A 17,684-nucleotide genomic window follows, 5' to 3' on the forward strand; every position below is an offset into this window, starting at 1 on the left:
TGCTGAATTCTAATTAACAAAAACAGTAACTTGAGCCACACTGAACAGCAAAAGATGTATATGAGGATTCATTTAAAATTGTACGTATGCATCTTTATTTGTCATCTGTTGAAAAGATGAAAACAAAAAGGTGTGGTTTTTTTTTTTCACTCTGTAAAAATCCAACAGCGTAAACCAGTTTTGAGGCTGAACTGTTGGAAAAGTACAAAAGAAAAGAGAGGAAACCAGGCAAAATAAAAGACTGTTTTGCTTTCCCTTAATCCCAGAATGGAGACTCGCCATGTTTCTCCTGAGCGTGTTGTGTATTTCATTAACACCCCAGGGCACAGGCCCCAGCACTTTGTCCAGTGCTTTACCAAGGAGCTCGGATAACATTTCGATCTTTCTGTAAATTCACCCATCTGCCACTCTGTCTGTAATACACACACCCACACTGTTTTTGCAACCACAGTGTTAACATTGGCAGAACATAAGAGGCTGTTTAGGCTTGGTGACTTCATCTTCTATCTTCTGTCTTCTGTCTTGTGTCCCGCTTTGCTTCCAGCATGCCACCTGCTCCACTGCTAATGGCATTCGCATTAGTGTCACAAACAGGACTCTGACAGTTTCACAGCCTGAGACGCCCCTGGCGTTCAGTAACAGAATATGCATTAAAGCCATGCCATGCAGCGTTTTTTCTTTTCTTTTCTCAAAATCTCAAAAGAATGTATCTCATTCAGAATTGAAGAAATGCAGTATGTCAGTGTCAGTTCAGATGCGAGTCGAGTTGTTAAACACTTTTGTTTTATGCATATAGTCACCAAGTTGTGATGTTATGGGTGTTATATTGCAAACTCTTGGTCAGGCCTTTGTCCGAAGTAGTATAAATATGATGTGTAAACTATGCAGGGATTGTATATAGGGATTGTATTAAGAGGCTGTGTGGTCCAGTGGTTAAAGAAAAGGGCTTATAACCAGGAGGTCCCCGGTTCAAATCCCACCTCAGCCACTGACTCATTGTGTGACTGAGCAAGTCACTTAACCTCCTTGTGCTCTGTCTTTTGGGTGAGACGTAATTGTAAGTGACACTGCAGCTGATGCATAGTTCACACACCCTAGTCTCTGTAAGTCACCTTGGATAAAGGCTTCTGCTAAATAAACAAATAATAATAATAATATAAATTGCTGCAAAAAATCAAACAGCTTGGTTGCACTTTAGTTGCAGTTTCTGAAGAGGGTCTGACACCTTCAACTTTGTTACTTTCCTTTTGTGTTTGTAGTTTTAGTGCAGTGTGTGTTTAGGTCACAGTGTGAAGTGCGCACGTGCTGGTTCTGATTTTAGTTTTCTGAGAATCTGTTCCGGTGTGAACCACTCATTTTGGATTCGATGAACCTTCGCATGGTTTTCGTTACTCAAGAAGTTCTTCATTCATCATTGCAATGATCTGCATTTTTAATGACATCTGATTGGCTGAGCTATTGAAGACCTAATACACATGGTTCAGTAGCTGTCTTCAGCCACTGGTTTCAAACTATATCCAGTGTGTTTTTAAATGTCCTTTTTAAGGGATATAGGTAGTTTTTTACAATAGATCTGCAAGTGAATTCCCTGGCTGTAATGCTCTTCCACCCTCATACTTGAACTGCATTTTAATACAAAGCTCAAAAGCTTCAGGATTTAAACATGTTTTTATGCTCGGGGCTTAATTTAACTGCACGAAAACAAATTTACCCCTTGAGCACACAATAACTTTAAGAGTAGACAGATTAAAACCTATCATTGGAAAGTTGAAGGCACTAGTGCCATAACATTATATTCCTTTCCTGAGAAAAACAAGCCTGTGACGATGTGCAGTTGTAAACCTCGCCTAAAGTTAAAAGCCTTTTTGACAAGCTTAGTCACAAGAACAGTTCATCGCGTGTAGAGATATGCCTGTGCGCTCACTCTCAATGCAAGCACAGCAAGGGAAATGAAAGGAAATGGAGTCAATGTATGCTAAGGGCTGTGAACACCCACACCCTGTGAAATGAGACTTCAAATTCATAGATGTAAAGGATGGGCTGTGTAATGCAAGACTAAATGACCCATCAGATGCAGAGCGTACTTTAAGATGAGGAATGATCAATGTATATTCATTTAATATGACTCATGGATCAATCACTGGTCACACAGAGGTCTTAGGAAAGAGGGTTATACACCATGGTGAGAATACAACTTTCCCAGCTTTGACAGAAATGACTTTGCAGTCTGAATCAGTATGTAATAACTCCCTGTCGCTGTGGTGAATGAAAACCCTGGTCTAATACTGAATTCCAGGTACTGTGATCTCCCGTGACAGGAATAGGCCACTTCTATTATCTTGTGTTTGTTTACCTGCATCACATGCACACCAAATCAGGTTTTTTTTTTGTTTTATCTCAATAGAACTGTAAACAAGACCCCTGCTGATGCATGCTGTATATTGTTCTGCATCTTCAGCTTGGCTATAGAAACAGGACAGTGTGTGACATTTAAGTCTGGCATGCCCTTCACAGAGATGAGTCTGTGTAGGGTAGAGCTGAGTGTCACAAATAGTTCTGATTACTATGTCGTCTTCGGAAGAGTGATTCATTACAACAATTTACATACGGTAAAAACAAACTGATTTAAAAATCCATTGACTAATGTTTGAATACATAAGTGTACAGGATTATTATTATTTTAACTATTTTTCCAAGCTCTAGGGGTAAATTTATTTATTTATTTTTTTTGGGGGGGGGGGGGGGGGCGGGTGAAGTGAAGTTAAATGATAGCCAGTAAGGGGGGTGACTGTAGCATGGCCAGGTGACTCGCTCTGCATGCAACACGGTTGTTCCTTAACCAGGTAAGCCACACGGGGAACCATCATTTTAACAAGATTTAGTATACTGGGATATTGGCATCTCCAACTTGAGCAATCACATAGGGAACAATATATTTTCAACCATTTTGTCAAGGCTTGCAGCATGCATTGATAAGCTCGTTAAGTGTCCAGTAATACACAGGCACATGGTCTGAAATAGGAGGCTATGGTGAGGGTTATTGTATAGACGGGCTTGCACTCACTCTGTGGAGTGCATCCAGAGATTATTATTATTATTATTATTTATTTCTTAGCAGACACCCTTATCCAGGGCGACTTACAATTGTTACAAGATATCACATTATTTTTACATACAATTACCCATTTATACAGTTGAGTTTTTTACTGGAGCAATCTAGGTAAAGTACCTTGCTCAAGGGTACAGCAGCAGTGTCCCCCAGCTGGGATTGAACCCACAACCCTCCGGTCAAGAGTCCAGAGCCCTAACCACTACTACACACAGAGATGTTAACGTGAACGCTGTGGTTTTTGATCAGCAGGTATAAACTATAGGGGACCCTCGCCTCTAAATGCAGTTTTTATTACAGAAGGGCAGGAAGCCATAAACTCACACATTAAAACAGGCTTGGAATCTTCAGCACTGCCTGTCTGTTTATTAAAACTACAAAGTTCAAGACACCAAACTCCTTTCCTTTTCATTAAGTGTTCCAATTTGGCTTCAGAGAAGTTGGGGGGGGGGGGAAAGGAGGAGAAACAGGAAGGAAAATGATTAAAAGAGACTTAGTGGTTCTAAAAACCCAGATGACCATAGTAACAGATTGAGCAGTACCTTTCACTGTGGGGGTTGAACATGTCCTAGATAGAGGTTGTCTTGCTTGTGCTTAATTCACACAGTTTAGCTTTTCCTTTACATAAGATGTTCTTGTGCATTTATCAATGCCACTGATGATTCCTTTAGCAGGTAACACAGCTGTGTAGGATGTGTCAGACAGAGAGGATGGGAAACAGACACAGAGACAGCAGATGGATTATTTAATTGGTCGTTTATCATTGGCTACTCTGCATTATTACTGGAGATAACCTTCAGTTATGTAATATGGACAATTAATGTCATTGTCATTTTTAAATGCTGGTCACTGAATGGAGATGTTTGATGATGCTGAAAGACAAAAACAGCTTTTTTGGATCAATGCTTTCCACAGCTATTTTGGATCAGGGCTTTCCACAGCTTGTTTGGATCAATGCTTTCCACAGCTAGTTTGGATCAGGGCTTTCCACAGCTAGTTTGGATCAATGCTTTCCACAGCTAGTTTGGATCAGTGCTTTCCACAGCTAGTTTGGGTGAATGCTTTCCACTCTTACTATATGTTAATGTTGATGATAATACACCAATGTAATGAAATTAATTACTATACTGTATTCAATGATATATTCCTTGGTAAGCGACTGATTACCATTCACCAAGAATGATAATGTGGAATGTAATAGTTTGGTGCAAGATAACTGGATGGAATGGTGTGTGATATAATACTATTGTTAAAGCATAGAAAAGTGTATTAATCATAGTGAAAGCATGGTACAGTATATGTAAGCATTTGTAAAGAACAGTGAAGCATAGTAAAGTCTATTAATAAGCATGCAAAACCAGGGTAAACTATGGTAAATCCAGTCTATAATCATGCACATGTTCATGCAGCTATAAGGGAGGAACAATGTGTCTGACTTCAAACAACAGGCTCCTGATCATTTACTATTCTTCATTGAGGGCACTGCTGGGTGCGGGTCTAGTGTCAGTTTTAAGCCATGTCTTTTTTACATGTAGAAGTGTTGTTTTCTGAGCTGTAACAGAGCTGGCAGAATCATTAACATTCCTGTAACTAAGAGATCTGATGGTTATCGGGTTTGTATGCAACGTTATCATAAAAAAAAAAACTGCATACAGTTTGATATTCATTATCATAATTCATATTTAATCCTATGGTTGGCATGTATATCTTTTTTGTATTTTATACTACAGTGCAGATTTAAAAACTTGAGAACTAAGGCTGACAACCACTGACTTAAACTGTTACTACGTACGTTGACTGCAATTTTTGTTTGGGAACCACACCAGGACATTGTGACTGTGTCTCTGCATTCAAACGCAGCTCTGTGTCTCTGCATTCAAACGCAGCTCTGTGTCTCTGCATTCAAACGCAGCTCTGTGTCTCTGCATTCAAACGCAGCTCTGTGTCTCTGCATTCAAACGCAGCTCTGTGTCTCTGCATTCAAACGCAGCTCTGTGTCTCTGCATTCAAACGCAGCTCTGTGTCTCTGTATTCAAACGCAGCTCTGTGTCTCTGCATTCAAACGCAGCTCTGTGTCTCTGCATTCAAACGCAGCTCTGTGTCTCTGCATTCAAACGCAGTTAATTGCCTGAATGTACTCTAAATCCCTGGCTGATGAGAATAGCACCACGCTTTGTAGTGTAACACCACTTATTCAGGGCTGCTGATTTGTACACTCAACATAACTGACTTTACTTGCCAGGGCCCTAATGTATCTCATTGAGCATTCTTGTTTAACATGAATTCCCGTGGAGTTCTGCTTCATCAGCCCCACTCTGTAGCCAGTGTGAATGTGCTGACCTGCTATTGATCTGCTTGATGCTGAATGAATTGCATTGAATTACTGAAATTGAAAGTGCTGAATAAATCCTGGCTCTGACACATTTATAGGTGTATAGGTGAGCTCTGTGCTTTGTGCTGTACATTTGATTGTGACCATTTTTGTTCAGCCCCTTCAGTGATTGTGCTACAAAGCACCATGTGGACTCCTTTATCTTCCTGTCATGGACAAATATCTCATTTAACGGCTCAGTTATTGTCGAGTGCAGCTCTAATTATATGTATGAAACGATAACGTAACTGACACGAATGGACTTCCATTATGTAATTTTGAAAAGTGCTCATCTAAATTATCAGTCTGATTTGGTGCTTGGTGGGTGGTTTGATTTTTGAACAAACGCTATCACTGTGAGATTTAGCACTCAATAGACAATGGAACCATACAGGATGCACCTGAGCAATTTGAGGTATTCAACACCAGTTTTATTCTTTTATATGGGCATAATCACAGCTTTTAAAGTGTTAGTTCCAGAAACGACAGGATTTCACACTAAAGCCCCTTTCACACTGGCACTTAAGAACATAAGAAAGTTTACAAACGAGAGGAGGCCATTCAGCCCATCTTGCTCGTTTGGTTGTTAGTAGCTTATTGATCCCAGAATCTCATCAAGCAGCTTCTTGAAGGATCCCAGGGTGTCAGCTTCAACAACATTACTGGGGAGTTGGTTCCAGACCCTCACAATTCTCTGTGTAAAAAAGTGCCTCCTATTTTCTGTTCTGAATGCCCCTTTATCTAATCTCCATTTATAACCCCTGGTCCTTTTTTCTTTTTTCAAGTCAAAGAAGTCCCCCGGGTTGACATTGTCTATACCTTTTAGGATTTTGAATGTTTGAATCAGATCGCCGCGTAGTCTTCTTTGTTCAAGACTGAATAGATTCAATTCTTTTAGCCTGTCTGCATACGACATGCCTTTTAAACCCGGGATAATTCTGGTTGCTCTTCTTTGCACTCTTTCTAGATCAGCAATATCCTTTTTGTAACGAGGTGACCAGAACTGAACACAATATTCTAGGTGAGGTCTTACTAATGCATTGTAGAGTTTTAACATTACTTCCCTTGATTTAAATTCAACACTTCTCACAATATATCCAAGCATCTTGTTAGCCTTTTTTATAGCTTCCCCACATTGTCTAGATGAAGACATTTCTGAGTCAACATAAACTCCTAGGTCTTTTTCATAGTTCCCTTCTTCAATTTCACTATCTCCCATATGATATTTATAATGCACATTTTTATTGCCCGCATGCAATACTTTACACTTTTCTCTATTAAATTTCATTTGCCATGTGTCTGCCCAATTTTGAATGCGGTCTAGATCATTTTGAATGACCTTTGCTGCTTCAACAGTGTCTGCCACTCCTCCTATTTTTGTGTCGTCTGCAAATTTAACAAGTTTGCTTACTATATCAGAGTCTAAATCATTAATGTAGATTAGGAATAGCAGAGGACCTAATACTGATCCCTGTGGTACACCACTGGTTACCTCACTCCATTTCGAGGTTTCTCCTCTAATCAGTACTTTCTGTTTTCTAACTGTTAACCACTCCCTAATCCATGTGCATGCATTTCCTTGAATCCCTACTGCGTTCAGTTTGACAATTAATCTTTTATGCGGGACTTTGTCAAAAGCTTTCTGGAAATCTAAATAGACCATGTCGTATGCTTTGCAATTATCCATTTTCAATGTTGCATCCTCAAAAAAGTCAAGTAGGTTAGTTAGACATGATCTCCCTTTCCTAAAACCATGCTGGCTGTCTCCCAGGATATTGTTACCATATAGGTAATTTTCCATTCTGGATCTTATTATAGTTTCAATAAGTCTACATATAATAGAAGTCAGGCTTATTGGTCTGTAGTTACCGGGTTCAGTTTTGTCTCCCTTTTTGTGGATCGGTATTACGTTTGCTATTTTCCAGTCTGTCGGTACAACCCCTGTGTCAAGAGACTGTTGCATGATCTTGGTTAGCGGCTTGTAAATAACTTCTTTCATTTCTTTGAGTACTATTGGGAGGATCTCATCCGGCCCAGGGGATTTGTTTATTTTAAGAGCTCCTAGTCCCTTTAACACTTCTGCCTCTGTTATGCTAAAGTTATTTAAAACTGGATAGGAACAGGTCGACATGTGGGGCATGTTGTCCGTGTCCTCCTTTGTAAAAACCTGTGAAAAGTAATCATTTAATATATTTGCTATTTTTTTTTCTTGATCTATGATTTTGCCATTTGTGTCTCTTAGACATTTAACCTCCTCTTTTGAATGTTCTCTTGCTGTTATAATATTGGAAAAACATTTTGGAATTGGTTTTAGCCCCCTTAGCAATATTGATTTCTATCTCTCTCTTGGCCTTTCTAACTTCCTTTTTGACTTGTGTTTGCAGTTCCAAGTACTCTTTCTGTGCTTTGTTTTTGGTCCCTTTTAAACGCTCTGTAAAGTGCCTTTTTTCGCTGAATATTTTTTTTAGTTGATCTATTAAACCATTTTGGCCATTTTGTTTTAGATTTAGATTTGTCTACTTTTGGGATGTAATTGTTTTGTGCCTCTAGTACTACTTTTTTGAAAAACAGCCACCCTTTTTCTGTGGATGTTTTCTCTATTTTACTCCAATCTACTTCTGTTAGTCTCTGTTTCATACCTTCATTGTTTGCTTTTCTAAAATTGTAAACCTTAGCTTTAGTCATTACTTTTGGGGTTTTAAAAAATATTTCAAATGAGACCATGTTGTGGTCTGAGTTTGCCAACTTCTACCCGGGTTCTGGCTACCCGGGTCACAATCCTGCGTAGTGTGAAATCACTTAACTGGGTCATACCCGGGTCCCAGTGACCCACCTCAGGATGTGGGTCGACACGTTTTGACCCAGGTCGAGTGAGACAAAATGCATGACGGCTGTTCATAAGCCGACAAAATAACAAACAGTTTCGCTTGCATGAAGATTTCACTTCTGCAAGGAACATTTCTGTTTATTCTGTTTAGTTGTTGCTTGAGCCAGATTGCAGCAGGGATGAAGAAACATTTGCTCCAATCAATATTTTGGCTGACTGTTCAATACAGAGAAACTTGGATGGAAGCGTCTGTAACAAGCTGCTTCCGGGGCATTGACACACGTGTTGTTTACCTGCGTCTGTCATCCGGGTCAACCCTGCTTTATTAAAAGCTGTGTGAAATCGTGTAGCCGACCCGTGTGACATGTTTTGTGGCTACATGCGCGTTTTCAACCCGAGGCCAGTGCAACCCTGTTGCATTCACATTTCATTTTTCAACCCTCTGAGAGTGTAACCCTGTTGCATTCAAAAGCGCCGCGTCTTTTATTATTATATTTAAAAACCCCGTGAGGATGCATGGCTGATCAGCTACTGATTATTTAACTAGCTGACAGTCATGCATCCTTACCAAACGCATGCAGCCTCTGGCCGAGGGATAATAAGATAATTACCAACTAGTTAATCCCTCGGCCAGAGTATATAAACCTGCAGCTCTCTGCACTCAAGGTGGTTGGGTGTACAGAGGAGAGTACGGGGAATGGAGAGAGCGAGTCACATTTGAAAAAACAATTGCTAAAACGTGCTGGATTCTCCAGCACGACACTTACTTGTTTGTTTGTTGATTCGTTTGGCCCTTGTGCCCTTTTGTTTTGTGTTTTGTTGTTTTGTTTAAATCTTTTATTTTGTTTGTTAATAAATACGCTGAGTGCTACTGCACTCAGCTTCACCCGCCCATCCACTGTTTTGGTGTCAGTTACTTCCTGGTCCGTGACGTCATCCACCTCACCACTGCGAGCCAGACTGTCACACATGCATAGACTGTATTTTCCAATGTAAGCAGGGCTTGTGTAGATATGTACTACATTCAGAAATGGGATTACACTTTTGTCACAAGAAGTTATTCCACAGTCTGGCGAAATAGCATGTTTTCTTTCGCCTGGATTAAAGGTGTAGTATCAAATGACTGCTGATGATAACAAAGTTCATTTTAGGGTAATATGCTCCTCTGTTATTTAAGAACATCTCCTGTGATCTGATCCGCTTTAGGCCATCTTTCAGCTTGGAAAACCCTGCCTGTCAAGCCAGCCGACCTTGAGTCTAATGAGGTTTGACTTGACCCATAGATCAAGATTATATCATGCCTAATCAAATCACAGCAGAAGCTTGCTAAGTACCATTGGGTTTTCTGTCAAGGTGCACACCTTGTACATTTTATGTTGCAGCAGTTTCAAAATTAAGAGAATAAAAGAGCTGCAGCAGATATTCTATATGAATTGTGTGATAACGGGCAGAGATAGTCGGGTACAACAGAAAAACTAAATGATTCGAACCGAAAATATCTTTCACATTTTAAGCCTTGTGTTTTTTTTTCAAATGTAATTTTCTTCCATTTTAGACCTGCCTTATTTGCATAACCTTCCAGTAAAGTCTCAGGGGCCGGCCTTAGGAGTGAAAGAAAGTCAGAACAGTAGGACTGTGCTTTTTGGTTCGTTATTATCTTAATTGATTGACTCAGATAATCAGGTTATCTGTATAAAACTAATTATTGAGAAACCTAACATCCACACACCCCCTGTACCTTTTCAATGTAGAATGTACTGTACTCTACTGTAAATATATGGGATGGAACAATTTCTCCATGACAACGGGGCAGAACCGCACTCCACACAACACGACGGGTTAAATCATTTGGAGAATTTTAGTATCTAATTTTACAACCAAATCTTACGGGTATGGTTTGTGATGGTGTTTAAAAGACCATTATAATTGATGAGAATGCCCTAGATTTGTTCTGTTTAAAAGACCAGCTGCTCTGGATGCAAGCTGCTGTAATTTGTTTTGCTTTCATTTATATTTTATATATACAGATGAACCTGCTTTATTTCATGATTGCCGTGCAGGCATCATTCGTGCTATAAAGTGGGTCAGGATATAAAGCGGGTTTCACGTTTGCCTGTGTGTGTGTGTGTGTGTGTGTGTGTATGTATATATGTGTGTATATATATATATATATATATATATATATATATATATATATATATATATATATATATATATATATATGATGCTGCGGTTTGCCCACAGCAGAGTGAGAATATACAGTTATTATTGGGAGCCTGCCTTTCCTGGATTTAATAAGTGTCGCCCCTCGACTCCTGCTTAGTTTAAATGCATTATAAAAAATCAGATGTTAATACCAGTGGTCATTTTTAAATGACATATGGTACAGCTTTGTGGGTCTATCCAATCCCCTGGATGTAGTTCCATGCTTGTGATCCTCTCCTCTCAGATAGTCTGGTTTGTTAGCTCCAGCACACAGGCTTTCCTTGGCAGGGTTTTCTCACCTTGTGTGCTGAATGTAATGATGATGATGTCAGGGATCTTGGCTGCAACTTGCCTATAGGGGAATAATTAGCTGTATCTGTTCACCAGAAAAAAGTTAGGGGTTTGTGGCAGGATGGCTTGCAGTGGTGAGGTGTGGTGACGTCACGGACCAGGAAGTAACAGTAAACAAAAGGCAATGGATGGAATGGTGGAACTGTTTTATTAAATAATAAAACGAAACAAAGTTTAACCTAACAACAAAACAAAAAGGCGCGTTGGCCAAACAAATAAACAGAAACAAGTATATTTAAATATAGCAGTTGTTTTTAAATGCAGTTTCTCTCTCTCCCTGCTCTCTCTGCTCCCCGTACTCTCCTCTCTACACTCACCCTCGCAGCACGGACAGCTGCAGGTTCTTATACTCTGGCCGAGGGGTTAACTAGCTGTTAATTATCTTATTACCCCTCGGCCACAGTCTGCACGAGTTTAGTAAGGATGCGTGACTGTCGGCTAGTTAAATAATCAGTAGCTGATCAGCCAGGCATCCTCACAAGGTTTTTAAATATAAAAACAAAAACAAATAAGCGGCGCAAACAATAGAAATAATAATACAAATACATATAGGGGCGGGACACTCCACCACAGGGTTATTGTGAAGTTTCTGTATGCATTGATGTGCAGAATGCTAACCTTTCTTCTCAGGAAATGGAAAGCTTTCATACTCGATCATTAGCTATTGATTGGGTTTCTGTACAGTGCTGAACTAATGTATTCCTTTGTATGACAGATAAAAGGTAAACCCCTTTATTCCTGAATGGTTTTAAAAAGGAACCCTGAGACTCTGGATTATCTAAACCCTACGTCTCTAAACTATATAAATAAAGGAACCCTGAGACTCTGGATTATCTGAACCCTACGTCTCTAAACTGTATAAATAAAGGAACCCTGAGACTCTGGATTATCTAAACCCCACGTCTCTAAACTGTATAAATAAAGGAACCCTGAGACTCTGGATTATCTAAACCCTACGTCTCTAAACTGTATAAATAAAGGAACACTGAGACTCTGGATTATCTAAACCCTACGTCTCTAAACTGTATAAATAAAGGAACCCTGAGACTCTGGATTATCTAAACCCTACGTCTCTAAACTGTATAAATAAAGGAACACTGAGACTCTGGATTATCTAAACCCCATGTCTCTAAACTGTATAAATAAAGGAACCCTGAGACTCTGGATTATCTAAACCCTACGTCTCTAAACTGTATAAATAAAGGAACACTGAGACTCTGGATTATCTAAACCCCATGTCTCTAAACTGTATAAATAAAGGAACCCTGAGACTCTGGATTATCTAAACCCCACGTCTCTAAACTGTATAAATAAAGGAACACTGAGACTCTGGATTATCTAAACCCCACGTCTCTAAACTGTATAAATAAAGGAACCCTGAGACTCTGGATTATCTAAACCCTACGTCTCTAAACTGTATAAATAAAGGAACCCTGAGACTCTGGATTATCTAAACCCCACGTCTCTAAACTGTATAAATAAAGGAACCCTGAGACTCTGGATTATCTAAACCCTACGTCTCTAAACTGTATAAATAAAGGAACCCTGAGACTCTGGATTATCTAAACCCTACGTCTCTAAACTGTATAAATAAAGGAACCCTGAGACTCTGGATTATCTAAACCCCACGTCTCTAAACTGTATAAATAAAGGAACCCTGAGACTCTGGATTATCTAAACCCCATGGCTCTACACTGTACAAGCAAATGGAATGCAGCCACAATTACCCCTGATCATCAGAACAGAATGTGTGTAATTGAGCGCCTTTCACTATTCTCATAGCAGAATACAGGAGTACAATTACTCACGACATCGATGCAACATGCAGGCTTGCTAAATTTTCAGAGCTTGTTAAAGTCCTTTACGCACCTGTCACTACGTTACGCGATTCTGTACGTGTCTAATTTACTCGTCACTTTTCATTTAATCAGCACTGGTTTTCATGCATTAAACTACCATGCAAGCTTCTCAGTGTGAGAATCAAACACATCAACACTGGTTTTCATGCATTAAACTACCATGCAAGCTTCTCATTGTGAGGATCAAACATGTCAACACTGGTTTTCAAGCTTCTCGTGAGGATCAAACACATCAACACTGGTTTTCAAGCTTCTCAGTGTGAGAATCAAACACATCAACACTGGTTTTCATGCATTAAACTACCATGCAAGCTTCTCATTGTGAGGATCAAACATGTCAACACTGGTTTTCATGCTGAGAGATTTGCAGGCAATCACAGTGGCTGTCCTTAAAGTGTTAATGAATCTTTGTGATTACACCCACATGCCTTTAAAAGAGTAACCTGCTGTCATCTTTAAACTATATACTTAGTGCAGATGCTTTTGTTATAATTAGTTTTTACCAAATACATGGTTGGCTGCAACCAATTTGCTTCTCTGTTGGAATTTGGAAGAGTTTATTTTTTTTTTTTAATGCAGGTAATCTATTTTGTAATAGCTTTTTAATTTTAATTTTTTTTTAAATTCTATCATATTAAGGGCTTGATTTTTCGTGAGTGTTCCAAATCCTGTAATAAATAACTCCCCTTTTTAAAGTAAGGTATTTGTTTTGAGTGTGGTTTATTCAGATGCTTTGCAACCGAATGTGATAACTTTCCATTAACTTTTAATCCGCTGCATCAAATAGGAAAGGAATGAGAGGGCGGAGACAAACCATGCTGGATGTGAGAGGGGGTCAGGGAGAGGGGGTCAGGGGATAGGGGGGAGAGGGAGGGGAGAGGGGGCGGGGCTTTACACATGATTGACTTCTAACTTGTGCTCCTACAGCATTGCTTACCTCTGGATGTAGTTATAATGCTCACCATTTAGAGTGGAACAGACTGTAAACTAGAAACATCATTCTGATCTTTTATTTAACACCAAGTTATGAAATAAACTACAAAATGATATCGCAAAAGTCTACCGGAAGCCATAATAATAGTCCAGTATTTCATGTTGGATTTCGAAATGTCACATACAAAGCGGTATGTAATTAAATATGTTAATGTAGCATTATTCAGCAGATTTTATTCAACTTTATGAAGCAAAACTTGTTAATTATATAGGGGGATGCAAAACCTTTGGCTACAGCTGTAGTGTACCCAAATCAGATCTACATTAATGATGCAAAAAACACAGTGCTGTATTCTCTGTGCTGCAGAGTCAGGGGTACTCGTAGGTAGGGATTTATAATACTGAATATATAAGGTGTAGTACCAGATATCTTGGATGTTTCCTCTAATCAGAAAATACGGAATGCAAACTGAGTTCTTTCTTTCTTTCTTTCTTTCTTTCTTTCTTTCTTTCTTTCTTTCTTTCTTTCTTTCTTTCTTTCTTTCTTTCTTTCTTTCTTTCTTTCTTTCTTTCTTTCTTTCTTTCTTTCTTTCTTTCTTTCTTTCTTTCTTTCTTTCTTTCTTTCTTTCTTTCTTTCTTTCTTTCTTTCTTTCTTTCTTTCTTTCTTTCTTTCTTTCTTTCTTTCTTTCTTTCTTTCTTTCTTTCTTTCTTTCTTTCTTTCTTTCTTTCTTTCTTTCTTTCTTTCTTTCTTTCTTTCTTTCTTTCTTTCTTTCTTTCTTTCTTTCTTTCAATAGATAATGTGATGTATAAAGGAAGATAAAGGCATTTACTGATCATTAATGCCCAGAGTACTGAAAACATATTAGTAACAGATGCTTTCAAAGCATATTTTTAGAACATGAAAGGCAAGCAGTTTTTTCCCCCCCCCCACAGACACCTCTAGAGGAAATGGATATGTAAAACAACCAGGTTCATTTTATAATTCTGGCGAGTGTAGTCCTGCTGTGAATGGGTAGTGTTTAGGAAATGGATATGTAAAACGACCAGGTTCATTGTAAATGAAAAGGCCACATTTTATAATTGTGCCAAGTGATTTCTTTTAACTTGTTGAATACTGTTGAGTGATATTGGATTAGCTTTTCAGTGATGGATATATAATTGGTCATCAGGTGCTTTCTTCCCATGTCCACTCATTGGTGGGGATCATGCCGGTGAAGTGCCACCGGACAATGGGAAGCAGTTGATAAATCACGTCGCTGTAGCACATGCAAACAGATTGGACCCCACATGAGTCAATGACATAGTATTAACGTATAGCAAGAATTTGCAGGAAAAAATAGGGCCTCACATGCAAACAGCAGCACATTATTCCTGCTGTTACCTTAATGGGGCAGCAGTGTGGAGTAGTGGTTAGGGCTCTGGACTCTTGACTGGAGGGTCGTGGGTTCAATCCCTGGTAGGGGACACTGCTGCTGTACCCTTGAGCAAGGTGCTTAACTTGGCTTGCTCCAGTAAAAAACCCAACTGTATAAATGGGTAATTGTATGTAAAAAATAATGTGATATCTTGTAACAATTGTAAGTCGCCCTGGATAAGGGTGTCAGCTAAGAAATAAATAATAATAATAATAATAATACAATTATCTGGGTTCTTAAACGCTCACAGATACAGGAGAAGAGTCTTTTCAAAAGGAATGAATGATCTTATGTCCCTCAAGCAGTGTCTGAAAGAACTAGACATGTCTTTTGGTGTGTTGCAGTGTAGAGGCAGAGCACTTCCATGCTGTGTGGAGCTCTGACAGAGCTAGACATGTTTTTGGTGTGTTGCAGTGTAGAGGCAGAGCACTTCCATGCTAGTTATAATTGTCTTCCCAGATGTTCCTGAGACACCCTCTGCATAAATACCGTAACCCTGATTGAGGTGATTGTAGATTCTCCAGTGGTTTTGCAAGACGTGTACACAGTATGAACTCAATGTTACATAGTGTAGTCACAGGGTACGTTTCTGAAATGCAGCAAATGCATACGTTTGGTTGTAAATCGCATGTATTTTTGTATAATGATGTTGATTCTTTGCTCAATCTGTTATGCTGATTGTGTTATGGAGATATGTGTTCAAACACAGGGCTCCCGAACTGGACGGCCTGTTTTGTTGCACTGCACAGTGTCGTGACAGAGCACCTCTACATATATATGCTGTGAATAAAATGCAGCGCTTCGATTGGCTCAGATTGATTAATGACGACAACATGACTTCTATAATTCTGAATCTCGACCCTAACCCTAAAGAAAATTATACAGTGAATAAATATAACCCTAACGAGAAGACATTTGGTTCTAGGAATGTGCAGTGAACAGTTTCATGCCAGTTTCCTGCAGCTTATCTCTAGCTGTGCAGCTGCATTGTCTCACAGAGAACGTGTCGAGGTGTTTGTCTTGCTGCTAAAGTATATTCCCCGGATAATGTAGTTTTATCTTATAAATATTCATTCTGTACTGACTTTCCCTCGGACGTCCCTTGGTTTGACAAGCCCAACATGTTTGTGCTCCAGAACATACTTGAACACTGGAAACCGTTCTGGATTCCCCCTCACAGAGACTGTCTGCAGTGTTAATGACAGCATTGAGGCACCCAGTGTGTGCTGGGGCACATTCTGTAGTCCTCAAGAGTTTATCTACTGTAGTGTTCCTGTGTTTTGAGGTCAAACTTGGGTTAACATTTTAAGACTTGAATCAAGCCCCCCCTAATTCTTCTTTGTCTGTCAAATACAGCTGAATATAGTTCTGCTTCTGAAATTCATTTACAATTCATATGTATAACTGCTCAGATTGGCAGCTTCTTCCATTAACAGCAAAGCATACAGGATTTTCTTTTCTTTTTTTGTTGTACATATACTTTGTTTTGTGAAATGTCAAATGATTAAATAGCAATACAAGACACACAAGTCTGTACATGATCTGTGTTTATAGGATTGCAAAACTGATCTTTATGCTCAAATCTGTGATGATGTACACCCAAGTGCTTCGATGCTTGTGTTTTTTATTTACTATGTCACTTAGCCGTATAATCTATATTAGAGAAGTATTCTGATACACAAATAGCAGCCCCTGCAATTTAATTTCATAATGCTGTGTGTGTGTGTGTGTGTGTTAGGGGTAATCCATTTGTAATAAATGTTGGTTTGAAATCCATTGGAAATCGTATGTCTTCAGGGCAGTCTTCATAGCTGTAGTTGTACAGTCTGTTTCAAGTCCCTATGAAGACCCTGGGGCTCCCTGTGGTGGTTGTAATAGAGATATTCCACTGTCCTTTGTATTTCAGGCTGGGGTTTCCAATGATGCTTGTGTCCACCTCCATCGGTATGTGCTATCTGCTGGTCATTCACGTTGCACTCGGATGGAACTCCTAATTCGCCCACATGCTTGGACCAAAGAGCTCTGCTTCTGTTTTCATCGTCGCCATGAATAGAGCTTGATCAATCACTGGAAAAAAGAGTTTGCAGCTCAGTTTTAAAACGATGGGCAACCCGACACTTGATCACGTTCCAACATACAGTGATTAAGTGCGCGTGTAATGCATGTGTGTGGAATAACACCACAAGGGAATGCTCTTTGTTCTAGGAGCACATTTCATTTGTATTATTTTGTAAACTTGCCTTGCAGCATTGAATACTATCAGATGCTTGGGAGATGTTTCACTGTTACAGTTCATGTTTAGCCCTGGAAAACCTGTTTATGATAGAAATGCTAGCATATATGCTGTGGTTCTGCGGTTACTGAAGAGCTGACAACAATAAATGCATACAATGTGAATTCATGTTTGTTTGTTTTTTGATATATGATGTGCAGCAGGAGAGGAGAGAAGTTAAGAGAACACCCTCGAGAAACAAGCAAAGTGTTCTCTATAAACAGTTAAGAGAATACCCTCGGGATGCAAGCAAAGTGTTCTCTTAGCCCAAGTGTTCTTTAACACAGCGTTGACCACAAGACATAATATGAATCAATAAATAAATACATATTTATTACTAAT

General features: G+C 39.2%; 1 protein-coding gene across 3 annotated transcripts in view; it reads left to right on the forward strand.

The window, feature by feature from the left end:
- LOC117406380 (P protein) overlaps window positions 1-17,467 on the forward strand; it is a 107,351-nt gene extending 89,884 nt beyond the window's left edge. For all 3 annotated transcript variants that reach the window (XM_059030368.1, XM_059030367.1, XM_059030369.1), the window contains one exon: window positions 16,977-17,467. In XM_059030368.1, coding sequence (XP_058886351.1) covers window positions 16,977-17,064 — 88 coding nt within the window. In that variant the 3' untranslated portion in view covers window positions 17,065-17,467. The remainder of the gene's footprint in view (window positions 1-16,976) is intronic.
- The last annotated feature ends 217 nt before the right edge of the window (window positions 17,468-17,684 follow it).

Source organism: Acipenser ruthenus, chromosome 9 (assembly GCF_902713425.1).
Source record: "Acipenser ruthenus chromosome 9, fAciRut3.2 maternal haplotype, whole genome shotgun sequence".
NCBI lineage: Eukaryota > Metazoa > Chordata > Actinopteri > Acipenseriformes > Acipenseridae > Acipenser > Acipenser ruthenus.